General features: G+C 41.5%; 1 protein-coding gene across 14 annotated transcripts in view; it reads right to left on the bottom strand.

Annotated features, from left to right (window-relative positions):
* Positions 1 to 18,380, bottom strand: part of SERGEF (secretion regulating guanine nucleotide exchange factor) — a 144,048-nt gene that overhangs the window by 44,699 nt on the left and 80,969 nt on the right. For 4 of the 14 annotated variants that reach the window (XR_010306725.1, XR_010306728.1, XM_064163590.1 and 1 more), the window contains one exon: positions 16,646 to 16,682. The exons of 2 other annotated variants lie outside the window; for them this stretch is intronic. Coding sequence is in view for 6 of the 12 variants with exons in the window: in XM_064163590.1 (XP_064019660.1) it covers positions 16,646 to 16,682 (37 nt within the window). In the remaining 6 variants the exon portion in view is untranslated. 8 more of the 14 variants (XR_010306724.1, XM_064163595.1, XM_064163591.1 and 5 more) reach the window with 7 other exon arrangements.

The raw sequence follows: 18,380 nt of genomic DNA, 5'->3' as shown, positions 1-18,380 counted from the left end.
TTGTCACATCCCAGGATAACACAGGAACTGCCATTTGAGGCACAGCTTAGCACATTAAATAAAAAACTTACCACTGAAGCCATTTTCACAGTGAGTCCTGACAGGATGCTCTGAGCACTGTAGCATTTTGTATTTTTAAGTTTCATCATTGCACTTAAATATTGCATTTGAAGAGCAGAAATATTTCTAAACCAGGTTGGAAATAAGCATGACCATCACTGAGATCCACTTATTGTGCATCTAGAGTTGAAGGAGTGCCTTGGGTTAAGACAAAAAGTCCATTAAGGTGCTAGGCTAATGTGGTCTAATTCCATGTCACTCGTTTGTTAGTTTGGGTATGACTGCCCTAGAAGCAAGAAGCTATACAAGAACAAGTTTTAAGAGTTTTATGGAGAATAACCAGGATTTGCATACATTGCTGAAGTGCTCATGCAAAAGTTCCTCGTTCTCAGGATTATGAAATGCATACTGGAAGTCTTGCTATGTCACTTCAGTTACTTGTTGTCAATCTGGCAAAGATACAGGCAGCACTTGCCTCATGGAAATTACATATGCCACCCCTCTACCCAGAAGAAAGTGCTGTCTTTTCAGCTATCACATTTACACAAGTGTTTTACATTTCAGACACAAAGCCAGTTTATTGCCATTTTCCTGGTCATCTTTATGATGCCTATTTCGTTCTCAAGTGATAAAGATAGATGGCAGAACAAATGTGGTAGACTGATTCTCAGCCTTGGTGGTTCAGCAGGAAAATGAAGCACCACTTCTGCCTTTTACCAAGACATTTCCTCCTTCTCCTTTGTTGCCTTTGTTCTGAATCAGCCCAGTGATCAAGACAAAGGTTTTGCACATACTGGAAGCTGAAGTCTTTTACTTATTTACAGACGACTGCTCCTTTTGTGCAATGCAGCTCACAGTGCTCTGAAGAAACATCCCCTACTCTGAATTATTACAGACTCCATCGTCTTTCTGTTGAGCATTAGCTTGCAAGGAGATCCAGTATTTCCATGATTACCATGAAGAACAGCAACACCAATGCATGACAGGAAAACTGACAGTACTCTTAAGATGACTCTGGTTTATCAAAATAACAGCTCTGCTAAATATTCCATGCAAAGTGCCTGTCTGAGTCTGGGAGAGAAACCACAAATGACAGTGAACAGGAAAAGATGCTCAGCTTTCAGAAGGCATCCAGGCAATGTTAATATAAACTCAAGCAGTTTTGAGAAAGCACAAATGAGGACACTGAGAAGACACCAAATTCATGAGGGTTAGACCAGGTAAGTGTTAGAGGAACGTTCAGTTGCTATTACCCTCACAAAAATATTAGAGGAATTAATTACTTAACATCCAAATCAAAAGCTCAGCCGTACTTCTACTGAAATAATTAAATAGGCCCTCATATGCCTGCTGTAAAGGCAACTGCCCTTTCTAATCAGCACCTCCGACTGCTCAGTGGCGTCCTGCCAAGAAATCCAGTCCCCCTCTGTTCACAAGTGATCACCTTACTGCAACTCCCTTGGCACCAAATGGATTCTTACGAGTACCACTACGAATTTCCCTGCCACGCTGTCCAAAACACAGAAGAATGCACCTGAACTTTTCAGTGGTGAATTGCAACTGGCACAAGATGGGAAAGCATCAATAACAGCTACATTCAAGACTTTTTGGTGAGCAGGGTGGGCAAGTAAGGTTGAGATTAAAGAGCGCAGGAGGTTGAAGCCATTTAGCAGTTCCCTGACAATTTCTCTTACCTTGAGGATTCCTTAGACCCTCTGACAGACAGTAACCAAGAGAGACAAGTAAAAGCTATTTATTCCATTTCCCCCTTAAAACTGCTAGAAATTGTTGGACTCTCAGAACCAGAATCAGAAATACTTAAACATCCTTTCCACTATCATCTAGATGAGAGGCCAGTGCTTAGCCTCCATTAAAAGGGGAATGAGCAGGATTTAAGTATTAGTATTTTAATGAAATATGAAGATAAAACTCCTTAAGTTATTGCACCAAAGTACTGAAAAATGAATGAGACACAAATGACACACGAATGTTATTCCTGTACATCAGGTTTCACATCTTTGCACACATACATATGGTCCACAAATCTAGGTGAATACACTACACACAACTACAAAATGATTCAGTCATTTCTCTGAAGGGTTGAAATAATAAAGCAGCTGCCCAGGTATGCCTGCCTCTGACACTGAAACCAGCATAGTTTAGAGTGATATAACAAAGAGGGTGCAATCTGGACAGAAAGCAATTGAGGAGCATTACCATGTAATCATTTTGCCTTATCAGAATATGAAAAGGGTACACATTTGAAAAGGAATACCTAAAGCCAGCCAGTCTGATACACCATGAGCCTGACTATCATCCACTGCGATGGGATTCAGACTGCCTTAAGAACTCAAGAAGTTGGGCCTCTAAAGACATCTGTGCTCAAAAAATGAATACTCTTAAAATAACACTAAAAAAACTCTTGGCTGAAATCACTCAGCTTCCATGCAAGCGTCACACATCTCATTTCCCACCAAAGTGCATAGCAGAGAAATTCCAGAGCAGTAAGACGACCACCACGCACCATCCATGCATTACAGCTGCCAGACATAGGTTCACCAGTTCTGAAAGAGACTGAGCCTTGAAGTTGTAGTTACAGTTAGAAATTGGTGATGGCATCTGACTAGATTAGAAATGAGTGAAGTTCATTTCCAGAGAAACTCATCTGGCACAGTTCCATGGGGGCTTTTTAGTTATTGCTTTTGCTAAGGACAACCTAATAGCTGAACTTCAGCTCTTCAGAGCTGGGGAACAACTTCAAAAAATAAAAGTATATACAGACAGACAGATCACTGCACTATGCAACCCAAACTTTCCCACTGCATACTAACGTATCATGTGGTTTTTGCACTGTTTTGTCAGTGCAAATTGAAATTGTCAGCAATTTCCTTCAGCATAGTTCCTCTATATTTAGGAATAGAGAACGTACTTATATTAGACCTACCCCAAGCTGAGGGGAAAAGAATTTAATTAGATGGAAGCAATTTATGTTCAACATTTGCTTATTTAAATTAAGGTAACAAACCCATTTTTAACTTCCTCATCTAGAAATGCCTTTCCTTTTTGCACTTCACGTACAGAATACTAAATGGATGCATGTTATAGCAGGCATTTATTCAGCAAGTTACAGCTTCACAGTACTGCAACATCATCAGCATTTAACTGCCTTGGCCAGGTGTCTAACAGCTTCCAATGTGACTCAAATTTGACTTCAAGCTAGATTGCTCTATCCAACACTAAGGCAGCTTAGCAGACTGCTTTACAGTGCTATAACAACAGAGTGGAAATCAGCTCTTCAGAGGATAAGATACTCACTTCTCTTGCCTGTTTGTTGTTTCTGAGTTTTTGTGTTTTTTTTTTTCCTGTCCACCCAGTACACAAAAAGAAAAGAAGTCATAAAGCAGAGAAACTGGACTTCAGACCAGCTGCATCTACAGAGTTCTTGCCTATACAATGTCTTCAGTGCCTGCCCTCCACTTTTGTGGAGATCACAAAATTTTTACTTGGAATTTTTGCTAAGTTTCAGGGCTGGGGTGAACAGCACATACCCAAAGACTTCTCACTGGACAGTTCAGTAAGCTTTCAGCAAGCCAAGGAGCATAGATCTACAACAGCCTATGAACAGAGAACCATCTAACTCATGGCCCCAGGGAATCTGCCAAATTTGTGATGAGAGTAAGACCAAGAGATCACAGTATCATCAGGGTTGGAAAAGACCTCACAGATCATCAAGTCCAACCCTTTACCACACAGCTCAAGGCTAGACCATGGCACCAAGTGCCACGTCCAATCTTGCCTTGAACAGCCCCAGGGACGGCGACTCCACCACCTCCCCGGGCAGCCCATTCCAGCATCCAATGACTCTCTCAGTAAAGAACTTTCTCCTCACCTCCAGCCTAAACTTCCCCTGGCGCAGCCTGAGGCTGTGTCCTCTCGTTCTGGTGCTGGCCACCTGAGAGAAGAGAGCAACCTCCTCCTGGCCACAACCACCCTTCAGGTAGTTGTAAGACAGCAATAAGGTCTAAGATCATGCAACACTCCCTGCTGTGGAGCCCAAAGGCTCAGCATCTTCAGGATCACAGGATGTTAGGGGTTGGAAGGGACCCAAGGAGATCATCGAGTCTAATCCTCCTGCCAGAGCAGGACCACACAATCTAGCACAGGTCATAGAGAAATGCATCTCTGTAGACAAAGTTCTTTTGGTTTCTGCTGGCCCTGCTCCAAATATCCACCTAAGTATCTTGCAACCTAATATTTAAGGCATAAAGTAAGCATAAGCACCTTTATTATCTTTATTTTGTAGGTGACTACACTTCTATCTCAAGCTAAAGCATCTAAAACAGCCCTGAAATTCTCTAACCCTTAAGTCTAATGGGCAGAGGTCATCAGTTGTGGCCCAAGGCTTCCTAAGGATTAGGATGAAACTCAGCATGTTTGTTTGTAGTCAAAACAATTACCCGTTTTGAACTCCAGCCCTGGAGACTTAAGTTAATGCATGAAGTCCTCAAAATAACACCAATGTATTGTTCTTAGGCGTTAGCTGATGATAGTGGATCTGCAAGTCCACATCAGGCAGAAGCAGAGTGCAACAACAGTGCCAAAGCAAGAAAGCTGGTAATAGTAAACATAAAGAAATACACAGCCTCTGATGCAGGATACTTCAAAATAAAGCACATCCCAACCTTCAGAACAGGTACAGAGCATGCATTCCTGTTATAATATTTGAATAGTAGCTACTCTAATTACCCAGAGAGGAAAAAGCCAAACCACCACACTCTTGTTCAGTTTCTGGCATTTCATCTGCTTGCTGGGAAATCCCTTTGCTTAATAGGTATTTATGCTACGTTACTTGCAAGGAACATGTTGCCATGGAGCACCGATCACGAGCATTAGTAAGTGATTCTGACTTTCTGCTTCCCTCTTTTTCTTCTGCCTTTTTAAACAGCACATCTGTCACTGGTGAGACTGCAGCACACTTCATGTTAGTCTTAACCTTTTACTAGGTATGCAGGGCAAAACTATAGTGAGCTGTGATTTTATTTGATGTCAGTGAATGTTCTCATCCAAAAGCTGCTCTTAGAAGTCTTTCCCCATTTTTCATTGGCACTTTGCTTTGACAGAATGGAGATTCCTTTTCTTAGAGTGAGAAGGTGGCAGATGGGAGAGGGAGGAGGATCTAAAGCAGACAGAGAAGTATTGCACAAGACTCATGCTGAACTTGTCAACAGAACAAGATTTCTTTACTACGGTGCTTAAAAAAAAAGTGGCTGCTTCTTTATTCAACAAATTTACAAAGGCTATACAGTAGCTTCCAGGCTTTATTTTAGGGTAGCCAAAATTTACCTAGGAAGAATCTTGTCTTGCAGCTAACTCAATCAACAGTGTACTACTGAGACTGAAGCAATCTGAGTGACATTTGAGTGACAGCAAACCATCATACTACTCCTGCTGTAAATAGCAGGCAATGCAGGGCTTGGATCAAGCTCAATACATTTGGCTTCCTGTCTCCTTTCATTAGTAGGTGGCAAAACAAGTTGTAAGTAAAAAAAAGCCCTTAAAAATAGAGTAAGTGGTCTTAGAACAGCAGGGATCTAAAACCCTGATATCTTAATATCTTTTTCTTTTGGGCCTACAGAAAAGACACAGCAGCTGAGCATTAAGGATATGACTGGCCAGATGCACCTAAAAAATTGTCACAGACAAACAACCTTCATTATGCCTCCATTCTGGTGCCAGGAGACTTGCAGCTGCCTTCTTCCTGTCTGGTGTTCCTAAGGAGGAATAGAACAGCACTAATGGGACTAAAGACACCTTCAAGCTAAAAATAAGTGTGTCCAAAAGTTGCCTCTAGGATGAATCCTTTCATTACCCCTCAGAAAGTCCTGTAACAGAGGACTGAAGGCATGTTCAGTGACAACAAACCACATGGTGAGATGGTCATCCAATAACTCATGGAAGAGCATGAAGACTAGTGGAATTTTTCTCCTCCTCTGCATAAAAACAACATAAGACAGTTGCCTTTCTTCCCTAAGCTAACATCTACTTCTAGGAAAAGGCCAGAATTATCTGTGTTCTGGCTACATCAGAAAGAATTAGCATGCATTACCAACCTGTCACACACAACACACCACCCTGCATGTTCAGTGTGAAGCACACATTAACAGGATGAATTCACAGGCAACTGCAATGCCTCAGTTCCATGTGGAGGGCTCAGTTACAGAACTTGCCTCGAAGTGACCTACTATGTTACATCATCCGGGAACAGCTACAAACATGAATGATTCCTATCAAAACTAAGAAACAATTTATTCCAAGTAAGCATTTATTAAAACAGCATCACAAAAAATTACATGTTGGCAAACGTAACAGCTACCAAGATTCTGTCAATACAACAAAACTCACCAGACTCCTTACCCCTTGAGCACACAGAGAGCATGCACCACTGGCACATCAGGTATCAAGTGTCCCATGTGTTCATTTAGAAGTACAACATTTTGCAGGGCTTTAAGAGATAAAACTTTTGTTTTGTTCAGTTTTAAAGGACCTTGAAATGTTCAGAACTGAAGAAAACAAATGCAAAAAAAAAAAATCAAACAAAAAAAAGAGTACAGAAGAAAGCACATAAAAATAGTAACGTTTGCATGCCACAGCAAATCTATCTTTCAAGCCAAGTGAACTCTCTACTCAGAACTAAAGTATTACATGCATTTGTAATCCTTGTCATCCTGCCCATTATCTGAGATGTCTCAACTCAGCAAGATAGCAGCTGTGTCACTGAAAATCAAAGGCATAGAGAAGACAACCCGCAGTTTAATAACTTGAGCATTCACAGCAAAGCATCTGCTTACTTCTTCAATCTCTTGGAAATTGAGATTTGTCACTAGGGTCACAATGGGTTAAATATTTTAACAATTTAATAGCAAAATCCCTAAAGGGTAGAAGAGATGATTGTCCCCACTCACTGCAAGGGTGTTGGACTACAGGGCCTAGAGGTCCCTTCCAACCCAAAGCATTCCGTGTTTCTACCATTAATGACATACCCTAATAGAAGAATTTCCCCGTGTTTTAAGTTGGTTTTCTGACATCATCCACAACTGAACAAAAATAATAACATCTCAAGTTATCAATATCAAGTTCAGAATCCTTTCTCTTCAAAGTTCCTGAGTGATAGATTTCTTTCCCTACTGAGAAAAATGGAAACTGCAATCTTCTAGCCATACACTTCCTCCACTCATCAGAATAGGATTGTGTCTTGTGTTGCAGAACATCTCACTGACAGTGGTACTCTAGGGGGGGACAGAACAGCATCATTTTCCTTTTCAAGGTGACTGCAGGTCACTTATCAAAACTCTGAGAATCTATTTTGTGAAGTTCCCCATAGCAACCCAGGTCTGGAAAGGTCACAGGAAGGATGGTCATTGAGAGCACTGGAGGCCACTCTCACAGCTGCTGGAAGCACTGGGAACTTCAGTGTGGTACAGCATCAGGAGAGCTGGCTGAAACTGTGCCTAAGAGCAAATATGGTTGTCAGGCTTCCTTGGGTGCAACCTCACACTCACAGGATAACCCACATTAAAACAAATAGCAAGTGACTATTAACCACGTACAAAAGCACAGTTAAACACTGGATTTTCTGTCCTCTATCAGCTCATTTAGCAGTTTCACCTCTTCCACCTATTGTCTTGGGCTAAGGCTCCCCATAATAATCCCTTTAATCTTGTCATTTGTTCCAATCCAAGGTCACATGAAAGGGAGAGGGAAGAGATCAGATCCTGTACCATGAATTCCTGGCATAACCTGAAGGCCATCCTAGAAAACATTTTATTTAGCGAATCAGCACTAGAATGTAAACAATGTTTAAGCCAGAATCAATACATCATATATTATTTTTGTAATACTCATATTTCATTAGATTTGCAGGGGTGAGGAGGATGTAGGCCAGAATACTTACCAAGATAGAGAAAATATCACTACCTTGTCTAAAAAATCAAGACTTAGCATACTGTAACTACAGTTTGGAGGGGGGGTGTTTCTGGTTTTGTTGACTGCTTTGTTTGTAAGAACACAGACAGCTGCACTATCTTTAGCAAGTTTGGAACTATCACTATCATATGCATAGGTGATAAAAGCTTTTTTTTTGTTAAAAGATTGATGGACACCAAGACCTTTATATGTAGCAGGTTCACCTCCTCACTTCATTCAGTGTTCTTTTAACTACAGCTGTGTTTGAAGACATGCCACAACTGTAACATGCTTCACCTGATTCCTGTTTGATTTACTTGATCAGCATGAATATATCAAACTTCTCTCACTGCCCCCAAAGAAATGTTAAATGTGCCAAGGGAAAGGTCTCTTACAACCCTATTTCAGTCTCACTTTCACACCATTCAAATAGAAGAAAGAAAAGCGAGGCAAAGACATCTGTCAGAAATAATAACAAATTCCTGGTTGCCTCTCAGCCTCTGCAAAAAGCACAATAGTGAAATGAGTCTCAAAAGCCTATTTTAGTTTAATTACTTTGTTACCTTGCTTTCATAAAGAACTGTTTGAGTCAAACAAGTTCAAAAAGCTAGGACAAGGCAAGGGTAATTTTTACAAATATGTCAACCTTCCATCTCTGGTTTGACCTCTTTGCCCTACTATTTTGTTTTTTCAAACACTTCTCTAGAGACAACGTTTTTTGATAAAACACTTCAGTTTTACCCTGAAAGCTTGTTCCAGGGTTGCAAGCTTGAATGGCTGCTGTTTTGTTATCAGTAAGTAAACCAACCTTACTTGCCAGGTAATACCTTTAGATTTTTTCTACTACTATTTCCTGATCCTGAAGTGGGCAAGGAGGATCTGCCCTAACAGAAAGCTGTAGGAACAACTTCCCACTCACCTTGGTTTATAAAACTTTGAATAAACCTGCTTTGCTGAGTCCTGTGCAATTACAGCCACGTGAGGGATATCTGTATTGTGGCAGAGGTGTCCGTTGCATCACCAGCCCTGCAATATTTTCTATGTATCCTTACAGCATCATCTTTCAGAACTCTGTCACCGTCAGCATCTCTGCCTTCAGCTTTAGCTTTCAAAAGATTTTTTTTGACCTTCATAACTGAAAGAGAACAGTTGAAGAATGTGACCAAAATGTATTGTAAAATCCCAAAACTGCATTACCTTTCCCTGTTGTCAACCTTCAAGTTGCAAAATTTCTACTCAACAATACACTTGGAATTTTGCTCAGGTTATTAGATGTAGAGAACCCAGAATTGACTGGCCCAGCCTACTCAGGCATTTGCCAGTAGGACAGCACTGAAGCCTTAAGTTGTTGCACTTTCAGGTGCCTTCAGCTGCTTTAGTGGCCCTGTGCTTTTACTCAGTATCTTTCCCATGTGCTCTAGATGACTCCCTCAAGACAGACATTTGTCATTCCTTTTATTCTATTTTATAGCCAATACTTAATCTCTCTTTGGTGAGCAAGGGTGACTATTTTTGTTACTCCTGTTTGCTTCCATGAAATTTAAGATCAATAAGCCTCATATATAGAGAGAGGATATATTTTTCTTTTACTTTCAAGTAATTGCTCCACTTAAAGCCTGCACATAAATAAATACAATAAAATTTAATTTGTTTTCTAAATACTTAGTATCTACCCAGTGAACCCTCTAACAAAGGACTGCAGGCATCTGGACTTCAGCTCCTACTATTAACAGTCTTCCTATCCTCCTTAATTTTCAGGAAGCAGGCACTAATACCTCCAAGCAAAAGCTCTCTACTCAGTCTGCTTCAAGTGAAATCCTTGCTTGGTAGCACTTGCTGGTTGTTTGCTAGCTTCCTATGACAATTGTCTCCTCTAACTGCCACTTCCAGTTCGATGGTTTTAGCTGTCCCCAAAGGTTAATACTGCACATTTGTCTCTTACTCTTCTTTTGCAGGGTTCTTCACACAGCAGAAATATCCCAGATGTAATCTGGTGTCTCGCAGGAAACACAGCAGTTAGTGCACAAAAGCTCAATTTCAGACAAACCATAAGGTGACACCACAGTGACACATTAAAAGTTCTAAAACAACTGTGAGTTCCTTATCCATAAAAGTAACAGCTTTTATCTTCAGAGCTGAAGCCACTCCGTATGTGCTAACGAGAAGAAACCACGCTGGAAACAATGTGACATGTACTGCACTATTACCTGTTTACATGCTAAATGATGTAAGTTAAGATAGAGACACCCCCACCAGGATTCACTGTATTTTTAATTGTCTCTCTGAGAGGAAGGGAAGTGATTGCAGCTATTATTAGCTGCAATGCAGTATTAGAAACAAAACAGAAATGACAAAAGGGGTCACATTATGCTAGCCAGTGCTCAAACACACTGAGGCCGGTCTGACTCCCAAGACGCCACAATCCCAACTGGTAAGCACACAAAGAGCAAGCTGAACAAAGCATTCTGCAGAGTCACATCACTCAGAACACACATTGGTACAGCGACAAACCCTGGGAAATAAGGCAGGTGTAAAATCTAGACATCGTTTCAGTCATAGGAGATGCAGTACAGGCACATCACAGTATCACAGTATTATTAGGATTGGAAGAGACCTCACAGATCATCAAGTCCAACCCTTTACCACACAGCTCAAGGCTAGACCATGGCACCAAGTGCCACGTCCAATCCTGCCTTGAACAGCCCCAGGGACGGCGACTCCACCACCTCCCCGGGCAGCCCATTCCAGTGTCCAATGACTCTCTCAGTGAAGAACTTTCTCCTCACCTCCAGCCTAAATCTCCCCTGACATAGCTTGAGGCTGTGTCCTCTCGTTCTGGTGCTGGCCACCTGAGAGAAGAGAGCAACCTCCTCCTGGCCACAACCACCCTTCAGGTAGTTGTAGACAGCAATAAGGTCACCCCTGAGCCTCCTCTTCTCCAGGCTAACCAATCCCAGCTCCCTCAGCCTCTCCTCGTAGGGCTGTGCTCAAGGCCTCTCCCCAGCCTCGTCGCCCTTCTCTGGACACGCTCAAGCATTTCGATGTCCCTCCTAAACTGGGGGGCCCAGAACTGAACACAGTACTCAAGGTATGGTCTAACCAGTGCAGAGTACAGGGGCAGAATGACCTCCCTGCTCCTGCTGACCACACCATTCCTGATGCAGGCCAGGATGCCATTGGCTCTCTTGGCCACCTGGGCACACTGCTGGCTCATGTTCAGGTGGGTATCAATCAGCACCCCCAGATCCCTCTCCGTTTGGCTGCTCTCCAGCCACTCTGAGCCCAGCCTGTATCTCTGCATGGGGTTGTTGTGGCCAAAGTGCAACACCCTGCACTTCGAGCTATCTTACCCTAAACTCTTAAGTTTTTTGGGGGGGGTCAACATGATCTCATTTTTGCCTCGCGGCTTTAGTTAGCTTTACACAGCACATTATTCTGCCTTTGCTGTAACCAGCGGGCACTGTTTTCAAACCATTTGGTTGATCCTAAACTTTTTGCAGCCCCACCAGAAAGCTTTTCCACATGCTCAGGTTAGCCTTTCCTCATCACCTTACACCCACAAATTTTAATAGCAGGCAAGCTGGCTTTCTTCTAGCCTTGGAAAAGAAGCTCAAAGAGATCAGAGGATTAGAGTTTGTGACAGTAACTTGCTGGGGGGAAAAAAAAAAATCAGACAGTTGAAATTCATTTTCAGCTTCTATCTTACCAGAGGAACAATTAGTTTACCTGGAGCATGAAACAGTCTATGAACAGAAACACAACGCAGAAGGGCATCTGAACAGCACTGTTCGGACTCACTGTATCTAAACGCGACACGGGAAGCATGAGCTACTTTAACAGTCAAAGCCACATTAAGAGCTAAATGACATACAAAATGGCTCTGCCAGACAACAAATTTAGAAGGCCGACATATAACCCCCACGAAAGCAACAGTGATGGTTACTCAAAGTCCTGCCAGGTGCCCTTTAATAAACAGAGGATGCGATTAGTGTTGCAACGCAAAGAGCCAGCGTGCTGCAACATGACCCCGTGCTGCTGTGCCAGGAAGCCTTTACCAGAGACCCTGCCTGCACCGGGGCTTTTCATGCATAATAAATAAAGCAACAGTCTGGCAGACGGAGGATCCTTGCTGAACACCAGTGCCCTCCACTGTGCATGCCGCAGACTCCTCCAAACGCTACAGCGACATGAAAAGCGAGAGAGAGAATTTCTGCTGTTCCCCCGATGACAGCCTGCTGAGTGCCCCGGGAGGGAATGTCAGACACACGACTGCCGCCGCCCCTGCGCAGGGCTGCCGCCAGCAGCTCCGCAGCGCTGTCAGCGCGGCGCACAGCCCCGTCCGTCAAGCCCGCGCCGGCCTCTCTGCCCATTGGTGCTCACCGCCATAGGAATATGCCTTTCGTAAGCTGTCACACTGCTGCCTCTACTGATGCTTTAGACCATGACTTGGTTGGAATCGTGGAACTTCTCCAGAGGAACGTGACCTCCTTAATTAAGAGGCAGTGGCTCCCTAAGCTTCCCCATTATAAAATGTGCAACTGAACTGTTGGGGATGCCACTAACACCACCACCGTTTTAGGAATGTGTAACCACCTGCCTAATTTTGGCATCACTTTGATCACTTATCTTCCAGCTCATAATCACTACGTTCTTTCAGCATGAGAACATACAGATCATGGAATAATAATTCTTTTACTGCCCCTCCAGCACTGCTGTACTTCTTAGTTTAGAACATTTGAGGCACAACCTGGCGTTTGAGTGGAGAGATCTTTTCTAACTTCCTCTACAAAGACTGTTCTTCCATTAAATTTACCATGGAGTAACTGGAGAACAACAGTAATCCTCAAGTCCCATTTCTTCTTCTGACTGCTGCTGCACCACCATCACCTGCACTGGCAGTGCCCCTGTGATGTAGGTCACTACACAGTGCTATCAAAGGTGGTGTTTGTGGACACTCTGACTGAAGGCAGTTCTAAATCCTCCGTGCAAGAAAGTAACACAGCCTTGAGCAGAAGTCAGCATTCACCATCCTGACTATCAAAGTGTAAGGAAAAGCCATTGGCACTGTTTGAGGTAACCACACATCTGAACACTCTTCCCCTTCAAAACACCACAGAAGATAGTATTTTCTAGAAAGATCCATGTCTTCCTCTCCAAACATACAAAAATATTTAAAGTATCCAAGCAGAAAAATCTCCAATGAGGTTTGGTATCAGCTGCTGCACTACTGTAGGCATGCACAGACTGGGTAAGAAATGACTGCTTTTAAGTGTACAGTCAAGAGGACCTAAATTCCCCTTTGAAGGCTGCTTTAACAAATTATTTCAACTGAAGCTAATAAGCTCTTAGAGTAAGTGTTTCTCCCTACACAGCCTCCAGTACCTGTCTTTTAGCTACTTTTATTGGTTCATACAGGTCAAAATAATGACTAAGAACAAGACCAAAAAAGGGATTATGATGCTTTATCATGGTTTGAGGGAGCCAGGCTATAAAACTGTCATCTTTGTAACATTTTTTTTTACTACCTGAAGGAGGCCTGACATTTATCTTTGGAGGCTCTTCAAGGTATTCTGTTCTGTGCCCTGTTCTTGCAGCACAGTCAAGATACGCACACATTTTATAGCAACTCTACTTCTGCATAGTTAATATTGCTTGCTTCAACTACAGCACTACATGAGCTGCATGTGGCATGCTACACGTTCCCTGAAAGGGTAACTCTTCTTTTAAAAGGGAGGATCAAAGGCTTAGTGGGGAGCAGGGCAGGAACCTGATAAGAGCCTTTTCCTTAAATACCATTTCTATTCACATACTTTTAAGTATCAAACCCCCTTACTTTTACAGTGTTGAAAACACTCCCTGATTCCCAAACATGAGAAAGCTCAACTTTGTCACAGTGATTTAGTTCTATTAGGCACTTCAGTCATTCAAAAATTGTCTTAATATCATGACATTCAGTGCTGCATGGTGCAGCTATCACACTCAGGTTGAAAGTACAGCCTCTGTGGTGCAAACTGCACACACAGTTTTTGGTCCTGGGAGATGTTTTTCAGATATGAGTGATTTAATAAATAATTATTTGTTTTTTTTCTATCAAATAGAGGCTGGCTCCCATGACAATTAATCCTTGGTTAAGGTGAGAAGCACAAGGCTTTTTATTACTAAGCAGGGATTTCTGTTTTCAAGTGAAAGCTGCTTTGACATCAAGTGAAGATGTTTACAGTTTTTCATGTACTAATTATCACTTTTCACACATTAAGTTTAGGAATGCAGGTATATCTGGAGGCCTCCTGTACCTCCTTTTCCTTGGTATCAAACATCTACCTCATGGTCAAACGAAAACTGATTTTCTTCAATTTACCTGGGAAAAGAGGAGTCAGTGGCACCACAGTGAAGATAACAGCCAAATTTTTTCTCATTCTGGTAGAAGGCAGCAAGAACAGAGAACTCAAATAGCTGAACCATACAAATGCGTGCAGACTATATAAAGTAACATGAAAAAACTAGCTGCTTGCTAGCCCCACAAATCAGTTTGTATCATCAGCAAGATGATTGGAACACTGCTTCAGCACTTGTAAAATGAATCATAAATCTAGCCTCTCTGCTTCAAAAATGTTTCTCTTTAAAAGATGATACAAAGTAAAAAAGCACAAACGCATCTGTATATACTACCAGAAGCAAGGACTTGAATATTATACTGTCAAAGGCTTGATTTTCAGTTTATCTTTCACATTGAACTTGAGTTACTTCAGTCCAGAAGTCAATCATCTCAGCATTTGCTGATTAAGAAATGAACTGACGATACAGTTGTCCTAATAAACTCTGCTTGGATCATGTTATCAGAAAATTGGGCACTCAAGCAGACATATTTAGGGAAATCTGTGTGGTGGTATCTTTTAAAGGAATATAACTGTTGACAGTTTTGAACTAAGATTGACAAATGATCAGAAAAATCCTACCACAAAATGTTCCCAGCAGTCAACATTCTAAAAACATATGTAAAAATTCCTTTCAGGAATAAAATGTGTCATAGTTGTTTAGTTTGAAAAGTAATAATAGCATCACATCTCCTTGTCCTTCAAATTGACTTGCTTCCAGCATTGATCATTTTCCTCTTGAATTCACTGAGCATACCAACTTAAGACAAGAACAAGACATTCTCTACATATGCAAAGTTCTTTATTTTAACCTTTTTTTTTCTCCCCTAGAATTTCTCTCCCCTACCCACTTTTTCCAGAGGTTTCTGCCTAGAAGCCAGAAAAAGCTCAAAGGACATGAAGAGGTTGTTTAAAGTTTTGCTTTCATGCACACTGAGGAATCTGCTAGCAGTACACTTTCGCTTCATCAATTCAGCAAGAAACACAATGTGATTCTTCAGATTGCTCTTCAGGCGACATTCAGAGACACCAGCCTGACAATTAACACAGGCATGTGACAGTGAACAAGGAGGGAAAAGGCAAAGGGAAAATCTTTTCTTAAATCCAGCCATGAATTCCACCACAAGGTTTCACTGTAGAAGAATAGTTATAAAATACACTATAGTATATATATGTGAAGAGGCTTTAGCAGGGGGGGTGGACAGGATGATCCCCAGCAGTCCTTTCCAACACCCACCATGCCGTGGTTCTGTAGCACGTGGAAATATACTACTTATACAGAAGTCCACCTCTGTGGCCACTTAATGGAACTGCTAAGACATCAAGTTAAATAAACATCTTAAAAATTAGGACATGGAATGCAAATAGTTGTTTTCTCCACACTTACCATTCTAAAACTTCAACAAATTTTTCCCTTAGCATCTCAATGCATTAGTCATGGCAATCAAAAATGTCTATGTGGATGGAGTGCTAAACTCTAAGTTAGAAGGCCATTTGCAGCTCTGGTTAACATAGAATTCCTTTCTTCACCTCTCTCACCCTATTAGAGGGGATAATTATGCTGACCTCCTTTATGAAGCACTAGAAAATCTACAGTTAAAAATTATCTTAAATGTGTAATTATAAATAATAGCAATCATGTATCAAACTTCAGTAATCAATTCATGGCTTGGAAGCAAGAATCTGGATTGTTCCTGCAATTAGTACACAGAATTCAATTCTGCCCCTGACATTAGCCTCCTTGTACTTTCATCATTATTACAACAGCTTCATTATACTAAGATGCACTAAAGAACCTGACCTAACTACCACTGACTGACATTTTGAAGATTTTCCAAGCTTTGAACAACAAAAGAGCCAGGATTTTTTTTCATCGCAAATTTCCGTGTTAAACAAAGACACTTTTGACCAGTGAAAAGTTTAGATGCTACCCTGGACCAGCAGCTTGAATCATTGCAATGGCTCCATTCTAAAACAGGCCATAGCACTTTGCAAATGTATTTTGCTGCTACATCCATCAGCCCTTCTCTCCTTACATGAACTGGTCAACAAGGGCACCTTTCTGTCATTACCACTCTTGCTGCTGGCTTCTCTTCTTCCACCACATCTGTATGTCACTTTCCTCCTTTCAGTTGCACACAATGCCCTTAATCACCCAGTATGTTTGATGTGCATGTTTTTCTTTCATCTTGTGGAACTTAAAAGTGAAAAAAAGGTGAGAGGATTTGACATAATATTAAGCTACTTACCAACTACTGCCAGATTATGCTCTGAGCCACAGGCAACCTGCAAAAGAAGCTTGAATGAATAAAAGAGAACCCACTTGCCAGTAGGAAGACAGCCACAATTATGACAGGAAATTAAAATTAACCTGAAACAAACAACTACTGTTTGTACGATGCAAAAATCAAGTTTGAAGTGGTTTCACTTTTAAACAAACCTTCATTTTTAATCTCTCTCAGGGATTTGGTGGCAAGGAGGTATGTCTGTTTCGTTAATAAACAGGCAATTGCTTCTCGAAATGCAGCCACCACTGACATCTCAATCCCTAGGAGCAAGACTGACCACAGTTCTGCAAAACAACACACGCTAGACAAGCATCCAACAAGATTATTCATGAGCACAGGGCAAAGGCAGATTAAGCCTTTGCTAGATCAGAGCCACACTGAGAATCTAAAGGGTGATGAAGATCTCCAAGCTGTTTTTCCAGGTGATCCCTGAAGAACTGCACAGGAAGTATTCAGGCTACAGTATACAGGCTCAGTGTGATAAACCTGAAGTGCTACAATCCCTGTGGTTAGTTGTCTAGAATGATGAAAAAACACCACAGAACTCAACTCTTCTGTTAGTAGCAGGCTGGTTTCATTTTTAAAAAGCTGCAGAAGAAAAGAAAGGAACTAATGGAAACATTTTCTTCCCAGCTCATTAAGGATGGAAATCAGTTTTGACTTTCTTTTCAAAGCGAATTCACAGTGTATTTGTCTTTCTTTGCAGCTGCTGTGAACGTGGCCTGTGTTTAAGTTGCTTTAGCATCTATCACATAGTATAACTTACTAAGCTTTCAAAAGATCTTCACTAATTATAGCAATCCAAGCACAGAGAGCAGCAGCCTGCTACCCTACTGCAAGGGCTTGTCTTGTCCACTGAATTAGTTTGCAATGTCACTGCTGGCATAATGGTCTGACGTAAGGGACATCATCTTACACAACGCTACTCTGCTGAGCATCCTCAAGTTTTGACTTCAAACACAAGCAACCCCCTCAAAACTCTGTATCTGGTCCATTGTCTTACACCTACTTGCCCATTACACGAACTACTGAGCTGGAGAAAATTAATAAGCCCATTCTTCTACTTCTTCAAAGTACATTTGCAATGATAAAATATAAACTATAAGTATATGCTCAACTATATTAAAAAAATAGAGGTCCACACCATCAACATTTTATATGGTTTTATGCATGCATAACTTTATAGTTTTTATGGCCAGAGAAACTGCTACAATCACCTCAGTGTCTGCACAACATAAAACCACAGAAGTTAACAAAACAGTCCTTGTACTCAGCTCATTTTGCTTGAGCATTTAGTGGAAAAGAGACACCCCAGACTGAGACACAGACTGGTTTTGAGCAACTCTGTTTATTGCTGAGCAACAGTAAATACTGTGACCACTACTTCTCACAACATAGCCACACCATAACTGCAACAGGAAAACGTTTGTCATTGCCTTCCTAACACAGTGATGGCAAGGAAGAAAAAACACTCTTTCAGATAGAGGTATTTAGTGAGGGTATTAAAGCATTTGGGAAAACAAGGCAGGAAAAGTAATTCAAGCCACAGCACAGCTTCATCTTCAACAAAATCAAAACAAAGCAGCTGGCAAAGCAATGCCTTTGCAAGAGAAACAGCAGGGTTGCATCAGTCTTCTACTCCACAGTATTGCAGAGAGGCAAAGCTTTAATCCCTGACTGTTAAAACAGAGAAGAC

The sequence above is a fragment of the Pogoniulus pusillus genome, chromosome 24 (genome assembly GCF_015220805.1).
Source record: "Pogoniulus pusillus isolate bPogPus1 chromosome 24, bPogPus1.pri, whole genome shotgun sequence".
NCBI classification, from domain to species: Eukaryota; Metazoa; Chordata; class Aves; order Piciformes; family Lybiidae; genus Pogoniulus; species Pogoniulus pusillus.
The sequence above is the reverse complement of the archived record's forward strand: the minus strand, read 5'-3'. Positions and strand labels throughout refer to the sequence as shown.